The 20,876-nt window shown below is 34.5% G+C and overlaps 2 protein-coding genes across 3 annotated transcripts; both read left to right on the top strand.

Annotated features, from left to right (window-relative positions):
• The first annotated feature begins 1,402 nt into the window (after positions 1–1,402).
• LOC103483541 (pantothenate kinase 2) lies at positions 1,403–13,792 on the top strand. The gene is made up of 23 exons (XM_008440234.3): positions 1,403–1,692; positions 1,991–2,352; positions 3,229–3,441; positions 3,532–3,593; positions 3,974–4,090; positions 4,562–4,681; positions 4,779–4,873; positions 4,945–5,038; positions 5,270–5,401; positions 7,681–7,793; positions 7,895–8,087; positions 8,808–9,016; positions 9,410–9,454; positions 9,557–9,605; positions 10,150–10,232; positions 11,308–11,424; positions 11,556–11,619; positions 11,865–12,011; positions 12,116–12,274; positions 12,473–12,556; positions 12,888–13,082; positions 13,368–13,439; positions 13,611–13,792. Exons 2-23 carry the CDS (start codon positions 2,070–2,072, stop codon positions 13,698–13,700), a joined length of 2,736 nt encoding a protein of 911 aa, XP_008438456.1. The 5' UTR covers positions 1,403–1,692; positions 1,991–2,069; the 3' UTR covers positions 13,701–13,792.
• A 1,611-nt stretch (positions 13,793–15,403) lies between these two features.
• Positions 15,404–19,199, top strand: LOC103483527 (serine/threonine-protein kinase ATM). Of its 2 annotated transcripts, XM_008440220.3 has the most exons (3): positions 15,404–16,031; positions 16,526–18,068; positions 18,150–19,199. In XM_008440220.3, exons 2-3 carry the CDS (start codon positions 16,544–16,546, stop codon positions 18,962–18,964), a joined length of 2,340 nt encoding a protein of 779 aa, XP_008438442.2. In that variant the 5' UTR covers positions 15,404–16,031; positions 16,526–16,543; the 3' UTR covers positions 18,965–19,199. The 2 variants fall into 2 exon arrangements, with proteins under 2 accessions (XP_008438442.2, XP_008438434.2); XM_008440212.3 differs by having other exon boundaries at positions 16,526–19,199.
• Positions 19,200–20,876: the final 1,677 nt, after the last annotated feature.

The raw sequence follows: 20,876 nt of genomic DNA on the forward strand, positions 1-20,876 counted from the left end.
TCATGTTGACAATGTACTTGTATACTAAATAAATCTTAATCATGCTCATGTTGGTAATGTGCGTGTATATTAATTAAGTCTTACATTCATTTTGCTTTTTATAAAATGAAAAATATAGATTAATTTATTTTACAGGATATTTTCAAGTATTGCTGAACCAATTAAATATTTATGAACCATCGAAAATTTTAGATTCTATACATCATAGATTATCTGTTTAATTGTTAAGATGATAACAGTATCAATAGTTCGATAAAATATGTTATCAATAGTTCGATAAAATATGTTCAATGCTGTATTGTTTTCAATGATCTTCTTCTTATTATTTTTTAATTTAATTAATATGACTATTTAGATCGTTTTCAAATATAGAAAAATGATATCTTATTAAGATAGATCACTCTCTTTATTTTTTTATATAAAATAACTTTATTTTTTATATAAAATAAAAAAATAAACAAAATATAAAATGATTATAAAATGCATGAAAATCGAGGTTTTAAGAAAACTAAAGGGCAAATGTTTTGAATACAATAATAATCAACGTTTTAAAATCAAAGGAAAATATAATCTTTATAACGAAAATAAAGCTATTGTATATTTAAAAACTTTTTAGAATAATATATTATTGTTCACTACGAACCATATGAAGCGAGTACAGTATGTTGAACAAAAATTCTAGGCATCAGCTTCTCTTGCCTAAAAAAGACACATAAAAAATTGTTTATAATAAAAAAAAGAAAGAAAAGTGAGAAGAATTGTCTCATTGAAAATTGGGATACAAAACTATTATTTATATATATTTTTTAAAAGAATGGTTACTTACATGAAAGTTTAAAAATTAACCTTCTTTTTTTTGGAAAAGTATTGTTCTTTATTTTTTTAATAAATACAAAGTTCATATTTTTAAAAATTTTATTTAAAAAATTCTTATTATTTTTTTTAAAACAATTACCATAAATTACTAAAACGGGTAAATGAGTGAAAGAAATGTTTTTTTTTTAGTATTTTTAGATGATATAAATATAGATAGATTATTAATGATTTTAAGATAAAGTACTTCCTGAAGCTTGGTAGAGAATTTTTTTTCAATTATATGTTCATTAAACATGTAGGTCAATATAAATAGAGCATGTCTTTCTAGAAAACTTTTCTCTATGTGTGTACTTTTCTTTAAAGGTTATTTAATGTTCTATACAATATTTTTTAGATAATAATTTACCTTTGTGTCTAAATACTAAATCATCAAGAATAGAAAAAATAACAAAATATTTAAATTTTGTTTTTAAGTAATTTTCTCAAAAATAGATATGAAAAAGGAAATGAAATACGAAAAGATAAAAATAAAATTTATTATTTAATATAATTTTGCTAACTTTTATTAAAAAAGAAAAAAGTGGTAAATCTATTACGCTCCTCTGAGTGCGAGCCAAACAGTGACACGACTTCTCGTGGCGCGACTTGTGTGGAGCTAAACTAAGCTGCTCGCCGGTCATCGGATCTCCGGTACAGTTCACTGCTGTTCGTCGTGCCAACCTTTACCTTCACCAACACTTCCATTTCTATTTCAAATCCCACAGCCGATTCGTTGGATTCACTGCATATCACCGGTCGGCCGTCGGTTGATCAGAATCCGAATCCATTCTACTTCTTCCGTTCTTTCTAAACACACTGTGACCACAAGATTCCCGGGTTGGCCAAGTTCAAATTCATACTACTTTCGTTTACTTTTGATTGTTTACCGGCCTCGTTTTTCAAGTCAAATGAATTGAATATTTGTTTTGGAGTTTGTTTCTATATGCGTCAGATAGTAATAGGCAAGTTATTTTTCGAAAGTGGGCCTTAGAAGCAAGAATTCCATTTTTTTTGGGATTTAAGTTTATGTTTTCGTTTTGTATTTTTTTTATCGAAGAAAATGAGATCGTCATAGTTGGATGGCGTTTCTTCTTCTAAATGACAAGTATCTATAAATTTTTAGTTGGGTTTGTAGGTGTACGACGAGTGGTTGGTCAAGTAAAGTTGAGGAGTTGTGGGTTAGGCAGCTGGGTGGTGAAGGTTTGGTGGTATTAATGGCTAGTCCTGGGAAAAACCTACATCCTGAACTTTGTGGTTTAAAGGGATCGAATCAGGAACCTGATGATAAAAACCAGCTTGTTGACAAAGAAGCTGGGCTGAGTGGTGGTGAGAGGGATATGGCTCCGGTTACCGGGAATTCCATTCACAGGTCAGGTTCTCGTCCACAGCTAGACCTTAGCAAAGCAGAAATCCAGGGAAATTTTGAGGAGAGAGATCCCACGATTCTGTTGCCTAACCAATCTGATGATATATCTCACCTGGCTCTTGACATCGGCGGTATATTCCATGTCTATTTGTTTATCCGTTCCCCCTTTTTGGTTGAATCTTATGATGTGTTTATTGTGAGGGATTTTTCTGAAGGGTGTGAAGAAAAGGTGAATTTTAAAATAAAATTAGCTTTACGGAGTCCATATTTTAGTGAGGCAGCTAATAATGTGACACTATGATCGAGATGACTTTAGTTGAACATAGTTCTTGTGGGTAAAGCATAACGTATATTCTTCTCCTTTTTCATTTCTGGAAGTCATTGAAATTCTTTTTAGTAGTGACCGTGAAACATATTTGTTGTTTCCATTAACAAATATTTTCTTTGGTATTGTTCTCCATGTTAGATTCCAAATCTGAACTTTCTGTATGTGTAGAGACATACTTAACTAATGGCTGGCATGATCACAAATAAATAGAAAGTGATAATTAAAGAATTAAAAGAGAATGAACAAACCCATTCACATTTCTTTATTGATAAATAATTACTGAGCAAATCTGTTAGTTAATTTGAACTACTATAATATATTACGATAATTGGAGAATCTGATTCTACCTAGTATAAGGATTGAAAAATAATATAGTGTGGGGCGTATCCCAATCAAATCATAGGGAACGTAGTCGTTTTGCTTTTGAATGAAAAAGGTCATTCCTTTTTGTTCACCGCTCATTTCCCTTCACTCTTAGTTAATTTCCAACTCTTGACAACATTACTTTTGGCATAACTTTTTTCTTGACAAATCATCATCGAGTCCATTCTTGTACTTATCAAATGTAAAGTGAATAAGATAAGTGTTGAAAGATGGGAATTTATTGTTAATATAGAACACAGTTTTTCACAGTTGTTTCTTTAGGGAGTTGATGATAGCGTTGATTCATAATTTGCAGGATCTCTCATCAAATTGGTGTACTTTTCTAGACATGAAGATCAATCGGTTGATGATAAGAGAAAGAGAAGCATTAAGCAGAGACTGGGATTATCAAATGGTAATAGAAGAAGTTATCCAGTTCTTGGCGGGAGGCTTCATTTTGTGAAGTTTGAGACAAGCAAGATCAACGAGTGTTTAGACTTCATCCATTCCAAGCAGCTACATCGTGGTGGTATGTATGTTTTCATCCTACTTTTAGTTCATGCATAGTTTTTAGATGATCTGAGTTTCTTTTTCTTTTGCCATGCACAAACATTTTCAGCTTGCAATGATTTACCTCATTGGCATTCAGATGACCCAGCAAACGAAAATGCCATCATTAAGGTATATTATTTCAATATGATAGCATATCACTTCGTATCAGATCTGTGTATCTTTGAGAAGCAATCCCAAAAAATATTAGCAGCTGCAGAATGTAAAGTAGAATGCTTCAGGACTAATTTATATTTCATATTCGTGTTCTACTTTTCTGTGAAGGAGTTGATGAAGAACTACTATTCTACAGTAATATCATTTATTTTCAGCTATTTACGTTCTTTCCTAGGACCTCCTTTGCATGTATCAGTCAGCTTTAACTGTCAAATGGAGAACTTTGTTTCCTATTGGGTTGATTCATTCTGGCCCCAGCGGGCTTACTCTCTTGCTTCCTTTTTTGTGCATGGGCTGGATAATGCTTCTTGCCCTGTAACAATTTCTGCAAGAAGGCTACAGGTGGAGGGGCATACAAGTTCGCAGATCTTTTTAAAGAAAGACTTGGAGTTAGCATTGAAAAAGAAGATGAGATGGATTGTCTTGTGGCTGGAGCAAACTTTCTACTAAAGGTGGATTTCAAATACTTCTTTTTGCTATTATAAAGTTTGTGTTTTTGTCGATTTATTTATTTTTCATTATAGTAAAATAAATGATGACTATGCCTGCATTTTCAATTCTCACATTTATTATTTTTCATCAGTTCTTTTACTTAATACGTTAGTTTTCACTAAGCTGAAAGTTTTGAATTTTTCGTTTTTGTTTTCTTCTTGTGCCCACAAATCTCTTGTTTTTCATCATGCCAATTTATTTAAAGAGTGAGAACTTTTAAGATGGACCAATTTACGCATTGAATTATTTTTATCTATATTTCTTTCTGAACTTCTATGATGAATGCATGTTAATTATTCTGAAGGCTTGAGGGCTTGATCCTTGAGCTTGTTTATTGATTATTTTAAGATCTTATGTATGTAGTTGACTTTTAAGATAGCAGTCATGTGTGAATGCCTATATACCTCTAGCTGTTAACAATGTTTTAGTAGGCAATACGTCATGAAGCTTTCACTCATATGGAGGGTAAAAAAGAGTTTGTGCAACTTGACCACAACGAATTGTTTCCTTATCTGCTTGTTAACATTGGATCTGGCGTCAGTATGATCAAGGTAATGCTTTCTGTTAATCTCTACTCTCGCTTTACCTTGTTCAATTTTCTTTCTCTTCATCTTAAGGATGACTAAAGTATGCTTTGCACTTTTTAAGGTTGATGGTGATGGGAAATTTCAGAGAGTTAGTGGGACAAATGTTGGAGGGGGCACTTACTGGGGTTTGGGAAGACTATTAACAAAATGTAATAGGTAACTATGCTGTTGTATGTTGTGCATGTACAAAATTTTTGATAATTTGACATTTATTTACCCTGCTCTAGTTTTGATGAGTTGTTAGAGCTTAGTCAAAAGGGAGATAATAGCACAATTGATATGCTTGTTGGGGACATATATGGTGGCATGGATTACTCTAAGGTGCGTTGAATGTAAATTCAAATTCCTTGTTGTGTTTCTTTTCAGGTTTGTGTCATTGCTTCTTCAACATGTTCTTGTTAAAATGTGCAGAACATTGTTCTTTTGTTTGGTTGATATTATTATTCTTTTCTTGCACTTCTGACGTAATATATGAATAATCGCTTAATGACTGTTCTTTATTTTATCAGTTTATAAAAGTCTCTTATTTATTATTCTCTTTTGCTGATCCAGATTGGTCTCTCTGCGTCAACAATTGCATCAAGTTTTGGCAAGACCATCTCAGTGAACAAGGAGCTTGAGGATTACAGACCAGAAGATATCTCATTGTCTCTCTTGCGAATGATCTCATATAACATTGGACAGGTTAGTGCTGCAATGGGAAAAGTACTTTTGGATCCCTCGGTATCTAATCAAAATTTACTAGGGGTCCAACTCGATACAGATAAATTATCTTAATGTACAAGTAAATCGAAATAACTGATTCTGCTTTGCTAAGGCAATCATTGAGTCATCACGTGACTGTTAACTGAATAAAATCAACCAGATCATCAGATACTAAATCCTCACTCTTAAGTCAGGACTTGAAATTGATTTATGTTCTCTTGATTTCATTTCTTATGCTGCCATGGACATTTTAAGAATTGTTTGGGGTGTGATTCTGAGGGAAAAAAGGTTTTACTTTTAATTTCTTATTTTTAAAGTTATATTTAAGAACTACTTTAATTTTTTTAAATAAAGTAATTTTTAAGAAATTTGCACCCCAAACATGTTTTCATATACCTGTTTGTATATGGAGCAGAAATACCAACTTCCCATGCCTTAGGTTGTATCTTCTTATCATTTTATCAATGGAAACAAATTTAAAAAATTGTTCTTGTTAAAGAAAAATAAGGAGGTTTTTTTTTTTTTTTTTTAAATAAGACAGGAACAATTTCCATTGAATTAATGAAAAGAGACTACTACTTAATGAATACAAGCTCATCGAACTAAAGACAAAAATAACATAGAAGGGTTACAAAGGATATAGTAACAATCTAAATAATGCTGAATCTTGTTCGTCAAAGAACCAAATGACAACTATTAACCAAAGCACTGAAATTGAAACCAAGAACAACGAGCTTTGACAAAAGAAGACTGAAGGAGGGAGGAGCCAAGGGAATTTGGAGAACATTGCTCTTGGAAGTTGAATAGAATTCCCAAACCGACTAGAAGATATTGACCAAACTAAAGCAACAAACTGAAATAAATTGATAAGAGAATAATAGAAACTCATAAAATCATAATCAAATTCTGAAAAGGTGAGAAGAGAAATGCTAATCAAGAACCAATTCAAAGCTCTCAACCACGCTAAACTTCAAGCCCAAAATAAAAGCCCCTGTAATCTTCCAAAAAGGGATTCACTAATCCAACTGGCAACCTTGAAACTCCAGAATGTATAAACAATTGAAACTGAAAAGGACCTTGAAGGCGACATGAAAAGAGCAGCCCTCGAAGCCTTTGGAATACCGAGAAGTAATTTTCATTACTGGACAATCAAATGGATGTGTCAAACACAATTAGATCTTAATTTGTGGTGACTGATGAGTGATTTGATTCTCTTTCATTTATGGTCCACGAGCCTCAAATAAAAAATGAAATTTGGGAGGATTGAAGGATACGTTGCTGATTGGAAAATTTCATCTGAACTCTTTTTATCATTAATTGAAAAATTATTTTCAAATGCTTCCAGAAAATTCACCGATCTCTAGGTCATCTGCGTGTATTTCTGAATTTTCATTCCTGACACTAACATTAGATGCTTCATTAGATTCAATACTATGAACAATTGGAGAGAAGATAGGATCCTCTGTAGTAGGAGAGCTAATGATACTTTTGGTTAAAATGACATCTGATCTTGGAGGAGTGATCAATGAATGTGAGGAAGAGTTGGAAGGTTGGGAAGGAGGCTACTATAACTTTGTTGAGGAAGTGAGAAGCCAAACATAAGCTTCTTTCAAAATGTCTGAATTAATCTATGAATTTTCAGGAATACTAGAGCGGTCTTTCTTTTGAGTATAATGGAGAGGGTATGATTTCAATAATTTATTTTTCATTTTAGAGACATGAAGTGTAGACTAGGAAACATGAATAGAGGGCTGAGAAGATCAAGAATTATTTGAAGAATATAGCTTGAAGGCCAGAATTGAACAAGGATGTCTGCATGATTAAGGTCTGTGATGAAGAAGAACTGGAGATGTCTAACTAGTTAATGAAAATGTAAGCAATGGTCATATTACATCTGAAGAATTAGTCTGATGATAAAGTTGCAAGTCCTGTTGTTCATTTGTACATACGGCAGTTATATATAAAACAAAAATAAACTGAAATTATGTGAGCTGATAGTTTAGAAATGGATGAAGGCTGTATGCCTCCTTATTACTGTCTGGATGGACTCCTTATTTCCTTTGGCTTAAGTTTCCAGTCCTGATTCCCCATTCTCAATCGGGAGATGTTAGAAGAGGTGAAAGAAGAACTGAAATAGATTCAAATGGTTGTTGGAGGTCACATTTTTTCTAGTTAGCCATATGACATCATCAATTGGAATGTCTTCTTAGGTAAGCATTTTTCATTTATGAGATCTAATTTTGGATTTTTACTGGTAGATTTCGTACTTGAATGCTCTACGGTTTGGGCTTAAGAGAATATTTTTTGGAGGATTCTTTATCAGGGGACATGCCTATACCATGGATACAATTTCCTTCGCAGTTCACTTCTGGTAATCTGCATTAATAAATTTCTATTTTTCATTGTCATCTTATCTTAATTTCTTTATTTTTTACTTCTTACTTTCTGAATTGAACTGTACATTTTGTTTAGGTCAAAAGGAGAAGCACAAGCGATGTTCTTGCGTCATGAGGGGTTCTTAGGAGCCTTAGGTGCATTCATGAGCTATGAAAAGCATGGTCTTGATGATCTATTGGCCCATCAGTTAGTTGAAAGGTTTCCAATGGGTGCACCATACACGGGAGGGAAAGTTCATGGGCCTCCACTTGGTGATTTGAATGAGAAGGTAAGCACAATCGACTCCAGAAAAGTTTCAATTTGATCTTAGAGTTTACATTGGAGTCACGTTGGTTTATCGAAGTGGCTTCTGTCAGAAAGCTTGGGTAATTGTAAATTTCATTTGAGTGATATTTTATCTTTTCTATTTTTTCATATCTCAAAATTTCCTAACCTTTTTACGATCACTTATCCACTTTGGGAATTATCATCTGAAGCTAGGATGTCTAGTAGAAAAGAGGCTGGAGGATGTTTAAATCTGGGGAGTAGATCGTGGGGTTTTGATCTACAACTTAACTAATAACAGTTTTTTCATTTATTTTTTGAAGAAATGAATTCAAGAATCTTTTTTTCTTCACAATTGCAAATTGTTTGATGACAAATGAAATTTCGATATGAGATGAAGGAATCGACAATTTGTTCTATCCCTGTAATGGTACAGTAGTGCCATTTACTTTTGCAGATGCCTTGTTCTTTCGATATCAATGACAGTTGTCTATTAATCAACTACTGGTTTCTAGCATCATGACTTGTCCTTTGCACTATAAATTGTCTAGCTAACTATACCAAATCATAATTGACGATTTGTTATCTACATAATTCTTTTTAGTACAATGAAAATACATTCTAAATTTATTAGTAAAAATTACAAAGTAACTCCGAAATTATAGTGGAATTAGATTGATGGTTTTACCATGAGTTTGTAAATATGGCATCTACAAAATTGCAGATTTCTTGGATGGAGAAATTCTTGCAGAAGAGAACAGAAATTACTGCACCTGTCCCTACGGCTCCCCCTGGAACTACTGGACTTGGAGGCTTTGAAGTCCCTTTATCCAAAGGAGAAACCTTGCGATCTGATGCAAGTGCCTTAAATGTTGGTGTACTCCATCTGGTTCCCACTTTGGAGGTGTTTCCACTGTTAGCTGATCCAAAGACGTATGTTATACATATTCAACTTCCTTTATTATTGCACCGAATAATCTCCTACCAGATTCTTTCTTAACCATTTGCATGTTTTCCGTTCTCTCCTCTGTCTTCGTTATTATTGTTCAGGACTTTTAGTAGGCTATTCACTACAGATTCTGACTCTTTCCACGAATTAAGATTATGTCATGCAATACTTGTGTAGTATTTTATTAGTTTAATAGTTTTGCTGAATTAGCTACGTGAAGAAAAACCATGTCAAAGAATGCAGCAGCCCAGTTTGCTCAAACTTATTTGCTGATGTTTCTTGGATGAAGAAAATGCATGAAGTATTTAGTTAAAGATTTAATCCTTTTGATTCTATTGTATATTCTTGAAGTTTTCTCATACGTGTGTGTTCTGCAGATATGAGCCCAACACAATTGATCTCTCTGATCACAGTGAGTTGGAGTAAGTACTTGATAGAGCTCATCTCATTTTTTTCTGAAAATCATTGTTTGAACAGTTTTTATGAGTTCTAACTAGAAACAACTGATATTTGTCCATGTTCAGGTACTGGTTCACCGTGCTTTCAGAGCATGTACCGGACCTTGTTGATAAGGCAAGGACAATCACAGTCTTAAGTGCTATCTCTCACTCTCTCTCACAAGTCACAGTTTCTCAGAATCAAATATACCTCTTGTACAAAATAGCAAGGAACTGCTTAGTTATTTCAGTTTTTATATTTTAGCCAACGATTTTTATTATTTATTTAATTATTTATTATTATTATTTGGAAATGAGGGTACTGTGATCGATGATTATGGGAGACAGTAAAAGACACAAGATCCTGTATTTTACTATACTCTACCTGCATTTAGAAATTAGAAGCTTTTGAGCTTTCATGAGAAGTCTCTTTGGCCTTATAAAAACCAAAGTTCTCCATTACTTCACTACTATAAGTTATTTGTGCATTTTTCTCCTTATGAATTTACGATCAACATTGATTACAAATGTCGTGAATTGATTTTCTGTTACCCTAGAAACACAGCATCTTATTTCTCTTAGACTTTTTGATGAGCAATATACTGATTAGTTAACAGTTTTGCTTACACGTTTCTGAATAATTTTTACTGATTGAGAAAATTGTTATTGGGATATGTAAGGCTGTTGCAAGCGAAGGAGGGACTGATGATGCCAAGAGAAGGGGTGATGCATTTGCTCGGGCATTTTCTGCCCACTTGAGGAGGTAACTCCATTAACTTCAGACTAATACATGCTGCATGGTTATATTTTACTGATAATGGGTTGTTTGGGGTTCCAAAACACAAAAGTTCAAATTTAACGCCTTCTGTAATTTTAAAAGTTGCATTTTAGTTTATTGGAAAGAAGCTTCTCTAATCATTTTCTGTGTACATGATTATGTACACGTTGGTTGTTGTTGTTGGTCAATCCATCTCTCTGTTCAATTCGAGTTGAATCCATCATGCAGAGTGGCGCACCTCTGAATCTTAAGATCCTCTATGATAGTTCTTTCAGCTCAATTTATTTTCACTACTGTCCTATTGTTCTTTCGTATGGCAGATCCAATTTCAATTTCCTTCATCTGCCATTCCTTTTTCGTTCTTGGGATTCTTATATGGGCTACCATATCCTGCTTCAGCATCCTTATGTTTGCTAACTCCTCCGTCATCTCCAACCCAAACTTGCTGCCTTTATTAATTCAAGGGGTTTCACTCTAGGTTATTGATTCTACTTGTCACCATTGCCACTTACCCGCTATTGTTATTCTGCCATTTACTTAGGTTCACATAGACTGTTGTGACCTGTGATATCAAAGTGATGAATCCAATCTTGGAGAATCAAAAACCTTGTCATAATTATCTCTAAAGTAAAGTATTCGATAGTTTTACGAAGGTTGACCTGGTAGCCATCTGAAACAATCCACTGAAAAAAGATATTAGACAGTAATTAATGTGAATAAATATCATTGACTTAAAAGGTTACACCATAAAGCTTCTCCCCCCCCCCCCCCCCCCCCCCAAACTTCAAACGAAACAGACAAAAGAGAACATCTCTTTATGCCTTAGTCTCACCTATTCTTTGCTAAAAATTGCCGTACCTATTCTTTTCTAAAAAATTTATATTCTACTTAAGTGGTTACAGGCTTTATAATCCGATGAAAGTTCTTATATTAGAATCTTGACCCCACATTATTGAACTTCAAGAGAAACAAAAGGAAACATGACTCTTACTTTTATGTTTTAGTGTTACCTGTTCTTTGCTAAAAATTTCGATCCTACCAAATTCTGGCTTCTAAATAGGTTGATGGAGGAACCTACGGCATATGGAAAGTTGGGTTTGGCTAATCTTCTGGAACTGAGGGAAGAGTGCTTGAGGGAATTCCAATTTTTTGATGCCTATAGAAGCATAAAGCAGAGGTAAGTGTTTCTCTAGACAACTATTTTTCATTCTTCCCGCCTTCTAAATACCCCCACCGAAACTAATATAGAAAAAAGGGAATTCCTACTTTGCAACCTACTTCACACACTATCCTTTCTCGGTTGAACAGGGAAAATGAGGCATCACTTGCCGTATTGCCTGACCTGCTGTTGGAACTTGATAGTATGAATGAGGTATTTATAAAGACTTTACACTATTATCCTGTCCACTAGGAGTCCAGCAAATTATAAGTTAACAACTTAAATATTCTGTTTATGGTAATATATCCAATCAGTCTATCTTCAAAGAAAGATATGGTTTATAATGCATCTCCAATTTTCTCTTTTTTTTTTTTGACGACTATTGTTCATCAAACATAGCACCCAACCCTGTGAACTTTATTACACATGGAAAAATCAAATTGCTTGTTAATTTGCAGGAAGCAAGACTGCTTACCCTAATCGAAGGTGTTCTTGCTGCAAACATTTTTGATTGGGGTTCTCGTGCTTGTGTTGATCTTTATCACAAGGGGACAATAATTGAGATTTACAGAATGAGTCGCAATAAGATGCAGAGGCCATGGCGGGTAACCAAACCTGAATTCGGGAGTTGGTGTGGTGAAAGACATCAACTGTGCTTTAACTGCTAAATCTTCTAATCAGGGTTGATTGAGTTTTTCTTATGATTTAGGTCGACGATTTTGATGCCTTCAGAGAGAGAATGTTAGGGTCTGGGGATGAGAGACCCCTTCCACACAAAAGAGCTCTTCTCTTTGTGGACAACTCAGGTGCTGATGTTGTTCTAGGGATGCTTCCCTTGGCAAGGGAACTCCTCCGACGAGGAACAGAAGTAAGTTTACCTTGTTGCTATACTGAATGAAAAATTAAATCTGTAGGTTGATGCATAACGTTGTCTTTTCTGAGGAAACTTTTAACGGCATCTTGAGAGAATACATGTCTAGTCCCTTCCATGTAACAATTTTAACTCTGTGCCACTTAGTCCCAATTAAAGTATGCCCTCCGTAGTGATCGGGAGTATTTATTCCAGGTTGTTTTAGTTGCAAACTCCCTTCCTGCCCTAAATGATGTAACCGCAATGGAGCTTCCTGACATTGTAGCTGAGGCTGCCAAGGTACTTTACTTCCCCGCAAATCAGAAACTTGCTATTAGCATGTTCGACCTGTTTGCACAAATATTTAATTACTCCGACTATACTCGAACCCTTCTCATCCTTCTCACAGACGTCTTATTTTTTGCTGTTGACTTTTCTTGCTATAACTACTTCCTTCAAGGTATTTTGTTGTTTCCTTGTTTCTAACATATGCTATGAACATTGTAGACTTTGAAATGCTCCAAAGAGAGACGTTATAAGAAACATCTCAATTTAATGGGAGGAAAATCTATATCTTGGTCATATCTCATATTGCCATTCAGTTAATTAACTCATAATCTTTTACTTGCAGCACTGTGACATACTTCGTAGAGCTGCTGAAGCAGGGGGATTGATTGTGGATGCCATGATCGACTCTGCAGACGGTTCTAAAGAGGGATCATCTTTTGTTCCCTTGATGGTTGTTGAAAATGGGTGTGGTAGTCCATGTATAGATTTAAGACAAGTCAGCTCTGAGTTGGCTGCTGCAGCGAAAGACGCTGATTTGGTAATATGTTCTTCCAATTTCAAATGTGGTGTTAATTAATCTATTAAAAAATAAGGGCTGTGAATAAGAAATCATCATCGTCCAGGAGGACACGCAACTGCCTAGGAACCGAGGAGATAGCGAGGGTTAACATAGAAAAAGGCTGTTTTAAACGACCAATAGAATAAACTAAAACTTTCTGTCAAACATCAAGAAGAATTTGGGGTTACCATCAATCTATAAAGTGAAAAGAAGAAAATGGAAGAGAAAAACGCATCATGATAATCAGAGTTTTTCCTTTTGCAGGTAATCTTGGAAGGGATGGGGAGAGCTCTTCACACAAACTTCAATGCCCAATTTAAATGTGATGCTTTGAAGGTGACATAACGTTCACTAGTTTTGTAACATCGTATTCTTAGAATTTAAACTGAGAAAAAAAAAAAAAAAGTGACTCTCGAATAATTGTGAAATCTTGTCTGGACGCATGCTTTTATAAGAATCTTTTCTCTTTTCAAATTTTTCATGAAGAAAGTATTTACTTTTTTGCAGCTTGCCATGGTGAAAAATCAGAGGCTGGCAGAAAAATTGATCAAAGGAAACATATATGACTGTGTTTGCAGATATGAACCATCACATTGAAGCCTTTTCCTAAGTTCTCACTTGTTTCTTCATCAGAATTTTGGAAATATTCTTTAGCTTTTTAATGCAAATACTTATCATTATACATTAAATTCAATTCACAGTTTTAGGACCTCATGTATTTTTTAGTTCAAACTCGATATCACCCGATTTATAAGAGATTTTGAAAAGTAAAAGAATACGAATGAAAATATTTATAAAATACAATCAAATTTTAGAATGTATTAATTATTATTAAAAAAATTTAAAATTTTACGACTCACTTTGTTCTTTTAACCTATAACTAGATATGCCAGTTAGGACAAATTTAACTTTTACAACCTCTAAATTATTAATTTTTAGAATATAACTTATTTGATTACAATTAATTATTGGAACCATGTAGTTACAAACAAGCCAAAGTAATAATAACAAACAACAATAATATCTTGATTCCCTTTCCTTTTTCTTTCATTATGGCTTGTGGTGTGATTTGGTTGATTTCACTCATTTTGGATAAAAAGTCAATTACAAGTTAATTATTTATAACTATCGAATATTTTCATTTTTTATATAAAAAGGAATAAAAGGGGAAAAGGTTCTTTTGGGGTATTTTAAATTGATGGTTAATAGAATTTGTAATATATAATTAATTAGATTAACAATAATAGTTTATATATCAATAGAAGTCTTTTCTTTTTGTTTCAAAATTCGTTTTCTGATTCATTTTATTCTAAATTAAATGTACTCTACAAAATAAATGAGTATATATATATATATATATGTATATGTATACATGGATATAGTACAAAGATTAGGTTGGAAGATTTGACCTTAAATAAGATGATGTGCATCTTTCTTCAATTAATTATACTCCAACCAATTAAGTTAGAGAAATTCTTTTTAGATACAAATTAATTACTTTCTTGTGCTAGTTGGTCATATTTTTGTTATAAATTTAAGATGCCTATTATTTAATGTTATACTACTCTTTCCCTTTATTTTTTTCATAGTTTTTTTTAAAAAAATATATGAATAAAAATATTGATTCAATCTTTTGAAACGCGTGAAAATAGGGACAGAATTTTTTAATGAAGCAAAATGTTTGTAAGGTGATGTTGAATCTAAAAGAGCATTCAACTTCACTTCTTAGACATAAACCTAGTTAAGTTTATTAAAATTAATCTTTCATCAAATTATCATAAAGCGTTAAAATTTAGTTTTTATGATACGATAAAGCTTTTCTAAATTAAAAATTTTATAAAACCATATTAATTATTTATTTTATGAGGTTTTATCAATAAAACTTTTTCTCATTCGATACATGTTGAAATAGGCGATAGAAACTAAGTTAACATATCTAAAATGGAGGTAATAATTATTAAGCTCAATTAGAATAACGGAGACTTGAAATCAAATGACTTTATTAAAAGATTTAATTTATATATTATTTTGAGGGCCATTTTAAAATACAAAAATATTTATAAACACATTGCAATACGACTTTGTATGTATCTAAGACTTTGAGGGATACAAATAATTATGGATAATCTATTTTATTATATTTATAAATATTTGTATCTAATTAAATATAGAATTTAATTTTCCTTTATAACTTAGGCAGAAATGGATAATTTTAAATTTTAAATTGAAAAAAAAAAAAAGGAAAAGAAAGGAAGGAAACCTATTTATGAGGTCATATATAGCAAGTAAAAAAAAAGCGTAAAAGACGAAAGAAAACAAAAAAAGGAAAAAAAAGAAAAAAGAAAAAAAGAAACCCTAGGGGGGTTTCATCTTCTTCTTCTTTCTCCACCTTGTACTGCCAACCACCTCCTCCCCTCTTCTCTCCAGCGACGGCTGGCAACCCTCCGGCTCCGACGACTTCGCGCACTCCCCACCGAGTTCAGACTCACGCCCTCTTTTCGAGTTTCGTCTCTAACGACCTCGATCACCTCAGACCACGGGTGCGAACTTCAAGCTTTGATGACCCATCTTTGCGCGACCTCACCAACGAGCAGCAGCGAAGACCGCAGACCCCGGCGACTTGTCGCTACGCACCGAACGCATACGTTCAGCATATTTTCGATGGTAGCAAACTGGGTTTCACGACCCGCTCTGTGAAGGCGTTATTTTTATCGGTGACGATATAGTTAAGCGGTGGAGCTAGCCTTCGACGTGAACACCCATTTTGCAGTGTTCCTCACCTCTTCTGCGAGCTTCGACTTTGACCCACACTCGGTTTGGCATCGAATTGGGTTACTTTCGAATCGTTTTGTCCACAACCCATAGGGTTCAGATCTACAAGTTCGGACGTTTTTGAAAACTGACCAGCAGAGCTCAGAGCTCTTTTTGGTAAGAATCAGCGAGTGTACTTGCTCTGTTCCTCTTTGAAATTGGATTTAAGTTTTCATATTAGGTTATTAGTCTTTGGAGTGTTTCATTATGTTTGGGTAAATTTATAAGTGTTCGATAAGGTTTGGTAAGTATGAACACATTTTGGAATATTTTGAACTCGATTTAAGTATGCTAGATCAGTTTCTAACCTTTGTGTTTAATTATGGACTAATTCGGAGTTGTCAATTAAGGTTTATGTTTGGTTTTGGTAAATGTCCCTCTCAAACACTCTCTTGATTTTTGTACTTATTTTCTGGTTTTCCAAAATGTTTTCAAATGAGGATCAGGTGAAAGCATCTTGGTATGAGGCGTTGAAAGATGTTTCTTTTAAGTTTTGATAGTTTATCCTAGAACAGTTTATAATAAGTTGCTTCTGCTTAGTGTGTAATTTGTAAGAGTTTCTAATTGATACGGTTTCTGTCGTATTGTTATAATTGGTATTGGAATTACAGACTGTTACACTAGTGAAAATGGGTTCTCCGATCGAGGAAGAGGCGAGCAATCCGTTAACAGATGAAATTAAGGATTCTGGTGTCGAAAACTTTGACGATGGGAGCAAAGAGATGTTTGAAAAGAGGTCTGAGACTCGAGAGCGGAAGAAGAGCAAGTACTTGTCTTTTCCGTATATAAACTGGGGACGGAAAGTTATGCCAGCTGAAACAGAAGATATTAAGTTTCTTAAAATTTCTGGTGAAGGCGAGGATGAAAATGCAATTGAGGGCCAGAATGAAACCCCATCGCTATCTAAATGCAGTGGCAGGTTCTGGAAGAAGTGGTACAGGAATATCACCAGTGGTAATGATATTCCAGATAATCAAGACTTGATGAGTGCATCGCCAGCAGAGTTTCTCTCTGAGCTTCACTTTACTGCAGTAAATTGTCTTTATCCAAATGAAAACAACAACTTTGATGCAGTTGCTCAGTTCTTCTCCAGATTTAGAATTTTGATGTTTCATGATGAATCTGTCAATGGTGGTCAAAATGAGGCAATGGCTGCGGATTTATTTTTTCTTGGGGGAAAGGTGTCAGAGGTTAAGCATCCTTCTTCGGCTGTTAAATCTGGGATCAAGAAAAGAAAAAGTCAGGCAAGTTCTATTATGAAAATGGACGATACGAAATCTAAACACGTCTCTGGTGATGTGGATTTGACTGGAAATGCTGAAACAAGTCCTGCAGGAGATGCCGACAACAAAAGCCCTCCGTCTTCCAATGTTAAATCAAACAAAGATAAAGAAAGCTTGTGTAGAGAATTCGTTGATAATGAAGACTTGATGAGTGGATCGCTAGCTGAGTTTCTTTCTGAGCTTCATTTTACTGCTGTAGATTGTCTTTATCCAAATGAAAACAACAACTTTGGTACAGTTGCTCAGTTTTTCTCCTTATTTAGAATTTTAATGTTATTGGGGGAAAAGGTGTCAGAGGATAAGCCGCAGCACGCTTCTTCGGCTGCTAAATCCAGGATCAAGAAAAGAAAAAGTCACGCAAGTTCTATTAAGAAAATGGAAGAGATGAAACCAGTGTCTGGTGATGTGGATTTGACTGGAGAAGTTGAAATAAGTCCTGCAGGAGATGCACGGAAAAAAACCCCTTTGACTTCTAATGTTAGATCAAAAAAAGATAAAGAGAGCTTGGGGAGATTGAAGACTAAGTCCCTTTCTGCCTTGTCAGATGTGAACATAGCCCTTTCTCCCTGTAGCTTACTCGCAAAAGATTCACCTGAGGCTGGACCCCTCTCACCCAATGGTTTACCAAAGCGAAGGAAGAGAAAGAACAATGGAGCACATCCTCAGAGTAAACCAACAACTGAGATACCAGATTTAAATGGAAGTGGTACCGTAGCTGGCTTGTTGGTTGAAGATCAGCAGGCTGTGAGCCATGTTGCTTCCCAGCAAAAGCATGAGCCAAAAAAGAGAAGGAAACGTGGAGTTTCTAAGGAGCATTCAAAGGCGTCTACTGAATTCATAAATGTAAATGTGAATGACAGCAATAAACCTGGTTCGTTTTTCATTGATCTACAGGTTACAGCTTCACAACCATTTGCTGTAATTCCAGAACAAAATAATGTCGATTTTGCAGGAGCGCCTAACCAGTCGGTGAAAGATCAGACCATTGGCCAGAATCAGAGCAAATCTGGGGGCAAAAAGCGAAAGAGGAAGGAGAAATCACCCTTGGCAGATCCAAATACTATTTTATCTTATTCCAATGGAACGGGTACTGACGCCAGTCAAGGGAAAGATTCCCAGTTGACTAACAACCTTCCTCCGCAGCCTAAACCTAAAAGGAGGAGGAGGAGAAAAGGTCAAGCTAGTTTGAACCATCCAAATCCTTCTGACAGCAGATCATATATCTATAATAGAGTTGAAACTGATGGTGAAGGTTTAGGATCTCTTCTTCTCTTGACTTTCTCTTCAGAAGCTCCCTTGCCTCCGCGGGAGCAAGTTATTACTACGTTTAGCCAGTTTGGATCATTGAAGGAATCGGAGATACAGTTGAAAGATTCAACTGTTGAGATAGTTTTCCTCCGAAGCGTCGACGCTATGGAAGCCGTTCGGAGTTTAAAGAAGAACAACATTTTTGGCCCAACTCTTTTAAAATATCAGCTTTATCATCTCTCAGCTCCCCCCAAGACATCAGACTCGGACAGGGCTTGCACAGCACTGGCCTATCCGGCTTCTGAGGGCACTCTGAACCCATCAAAGTCTGCTGAATCAGGAAATCAAGCAGGTGATGCACCACCTATAGAGTTCATAAGGAAAAATCTTCAGATGATGACATCAATGCTTGAGAAGTCAGGAGACAATCTCTCCCCAGACATGAGAGCCAAATTGGAGTGCGATATTGAAGGCCTCCTCAAGAAGGTGAGTTCCATGGCAGGGCCTTCCTCAACGTAACACAGCCATTGTGAATTGTCTTTGATCAGGTTTGATCAAACCCCTCGTTAGTCTTGTCGATGTATTGTAGGTGTAATTTATGTATTCGAGGACACAAATATCGTAGGTGGAGCTTCTTGTTTTTATTACTACTTTTAGTTTTCCTCTTTTCTCTTCAGTTACAGGATCGTGTAAGCAATGTGGAGCCTTTTGTATTCCATGAGATGAATTTAGCAGTGACCATCTTTATTTAGTCTCTCATACTTCTTAGTTACAGTCTTATTCCTGGGTAGGCAAGAATTTAGCCTTGGATTTAAGTTGTAACTTTCTGCGTATCTCCCATTCTATTTTAAGTTGCGGACAAGCTAAGTATGCTTTCGAGATCAAATTCCATAGTTCAAGAAATCCATATAGAAGTCCATTATTGTCATTGAAATTTGGATCAGACAACATTTTGTCTTGAATAGAAATGAGCTTTCTTATTTTGCCATTTTTGTAGGTTTCTTTCTTCATTTCACAATAACCCCACTCCAAGCTCAACTTTGTTATGTATCATCTTTAAAATTACCTGGGAGTAGTAAGATGGTCTTTGCAATGAGCAAGATAATCTAGACAAATTTGGTTCTATTAAATCAATTTGTATTTGACTCAATACGTATGGACAACTTGAAGTGATGTTGGATATATGTTCGTATATTGACTCGCCTAACCAGTTTCTATAAGGTTCATTGGTATTGTGATGGGTTTGCTACTTCACCTTAATCTGTAGATTCATTGAAGTTATAATGACTTAGCCACATGCACGTACACCATCAGAGAATCCTTTTCGAGGTACTTTATAATCTTGTTTTTGCTTGCCATTGCTGTAGCCCTCAGAATTCTAGGTTATAGATTGCATGTTCCATTGATTATTTTTATTGAAAGTAGAGACCTAGAATAAACACAAATTTACGTGAAAATTTTAATATATGAATAACTACGATACTGATTTTTCTTATGATAATAAAGGTATAAAGGAAAAAATATTAATAGACAACACAAGCTTAATTAAAATAATAAAAATTTAGTGCAAAGTAAATTCAATTACCCTTAAGGTTTCAACTAAGCCCACTATTTCTAACAATTTTAACTCTCTTATAGTTACAAGTTACATATGAACTTGAATTCAAGTGAAAAAAGTTAAGATTTTTCATCTTAGTGAACAAAAATAAAATAAAATAAAATGAAAACAGACAAGATGACTTGATTATAAAAACTATCACATGATTGCCATTTGTATTTAAAAATTATAATATTACTTTCGAGTTTCGACTCTCCATTAAACTATTCGAAATTGAAATCAGCTAGAGTTTTATTAGATAGGAGTGGTACTGTTTCCGACCCGAATTCAAAATCTTTAAGATTTCTACCAAAGAACAGTTTTAAAAAAGATAGCACGTAGAACTTTTGAAGAAGAAGAGTGGCATTGGTGAAAATCAGATTGGATTTAACATTAACAGGAGAAACATATGACATGAATTTCACATGAGCATTTTCACAAACAGGTTGGTGACAAAGGTCGGAATGGGATTAATAAGAATGCGATGATGGAATAGAATGAACTGACACTGACACTTGACATAGTCCAGAAACTAACGACACTATTATTATGTACTATTTAGCCGACACGTCGGACTGCATGAATGATATAGAACAGTAAATTACATACATTGCCCTGTTGTGTCGTCCACCAGCCATTGCCATTCAAATAGAAAGAAGATGCCTTCTCTTTCTTCGTTTTCAACCCCCTAAAATGGAACCATTACGAATTTAACAATGATGTCAAGTTTTTATTAGAAAATATTATTAGCTGCAAATGTGAAAGTTGGATCATCAACTATTTTATTTTATCTCGTAAATATGAATGTCTAAGTTACTTTACGTGCACTTCTTT

Source organism: Cucumis melo, chromosome 12 (genome assembly GCF_025177605.1).
Source record: "Cucumis melo cultivar AY chromosome 12, USDA_Cmelo_AY_1.0, whole genome shotgun sequence".
Classification (NCBI taxonomy): Eukaryota; Viridiplantae; Streptophyta; class Magnoliopsida; order Cucurbitales; family Cucurbitaceae; genus Cucumis; species Cucumis melo.

Coding starts and splice junctions, on each gene's coding strand:
- LOC103483541 (XM_008440234.3), top strand. CDS start 2,070: ATGGCTAGTCCTGGGAAAAACCTACATCCTGAACTTTGTGGTTTAAAG. Junction 5,039..5,269: donor GTGGCATGGATTACTCTAAG/GTGCGTTGAATG, acceptor TTGCTGATCCAG/ATTGGTCTCTCTGCGTCAAC. Junction 10,233..11,307: donor TTTTCTGCCCACTTGAGGAG/GTAACTCCATTA, acceptor GCTTCTAAATAG/GTTGATGGAGGAACCTACGG.
- LOC103483527 (XM_008440212.3), top strand. CDS start 16,544: ATGGGTTCTCCGATCGAGGAAGAGGCGAGCAATCCGTTAACAGATGAA.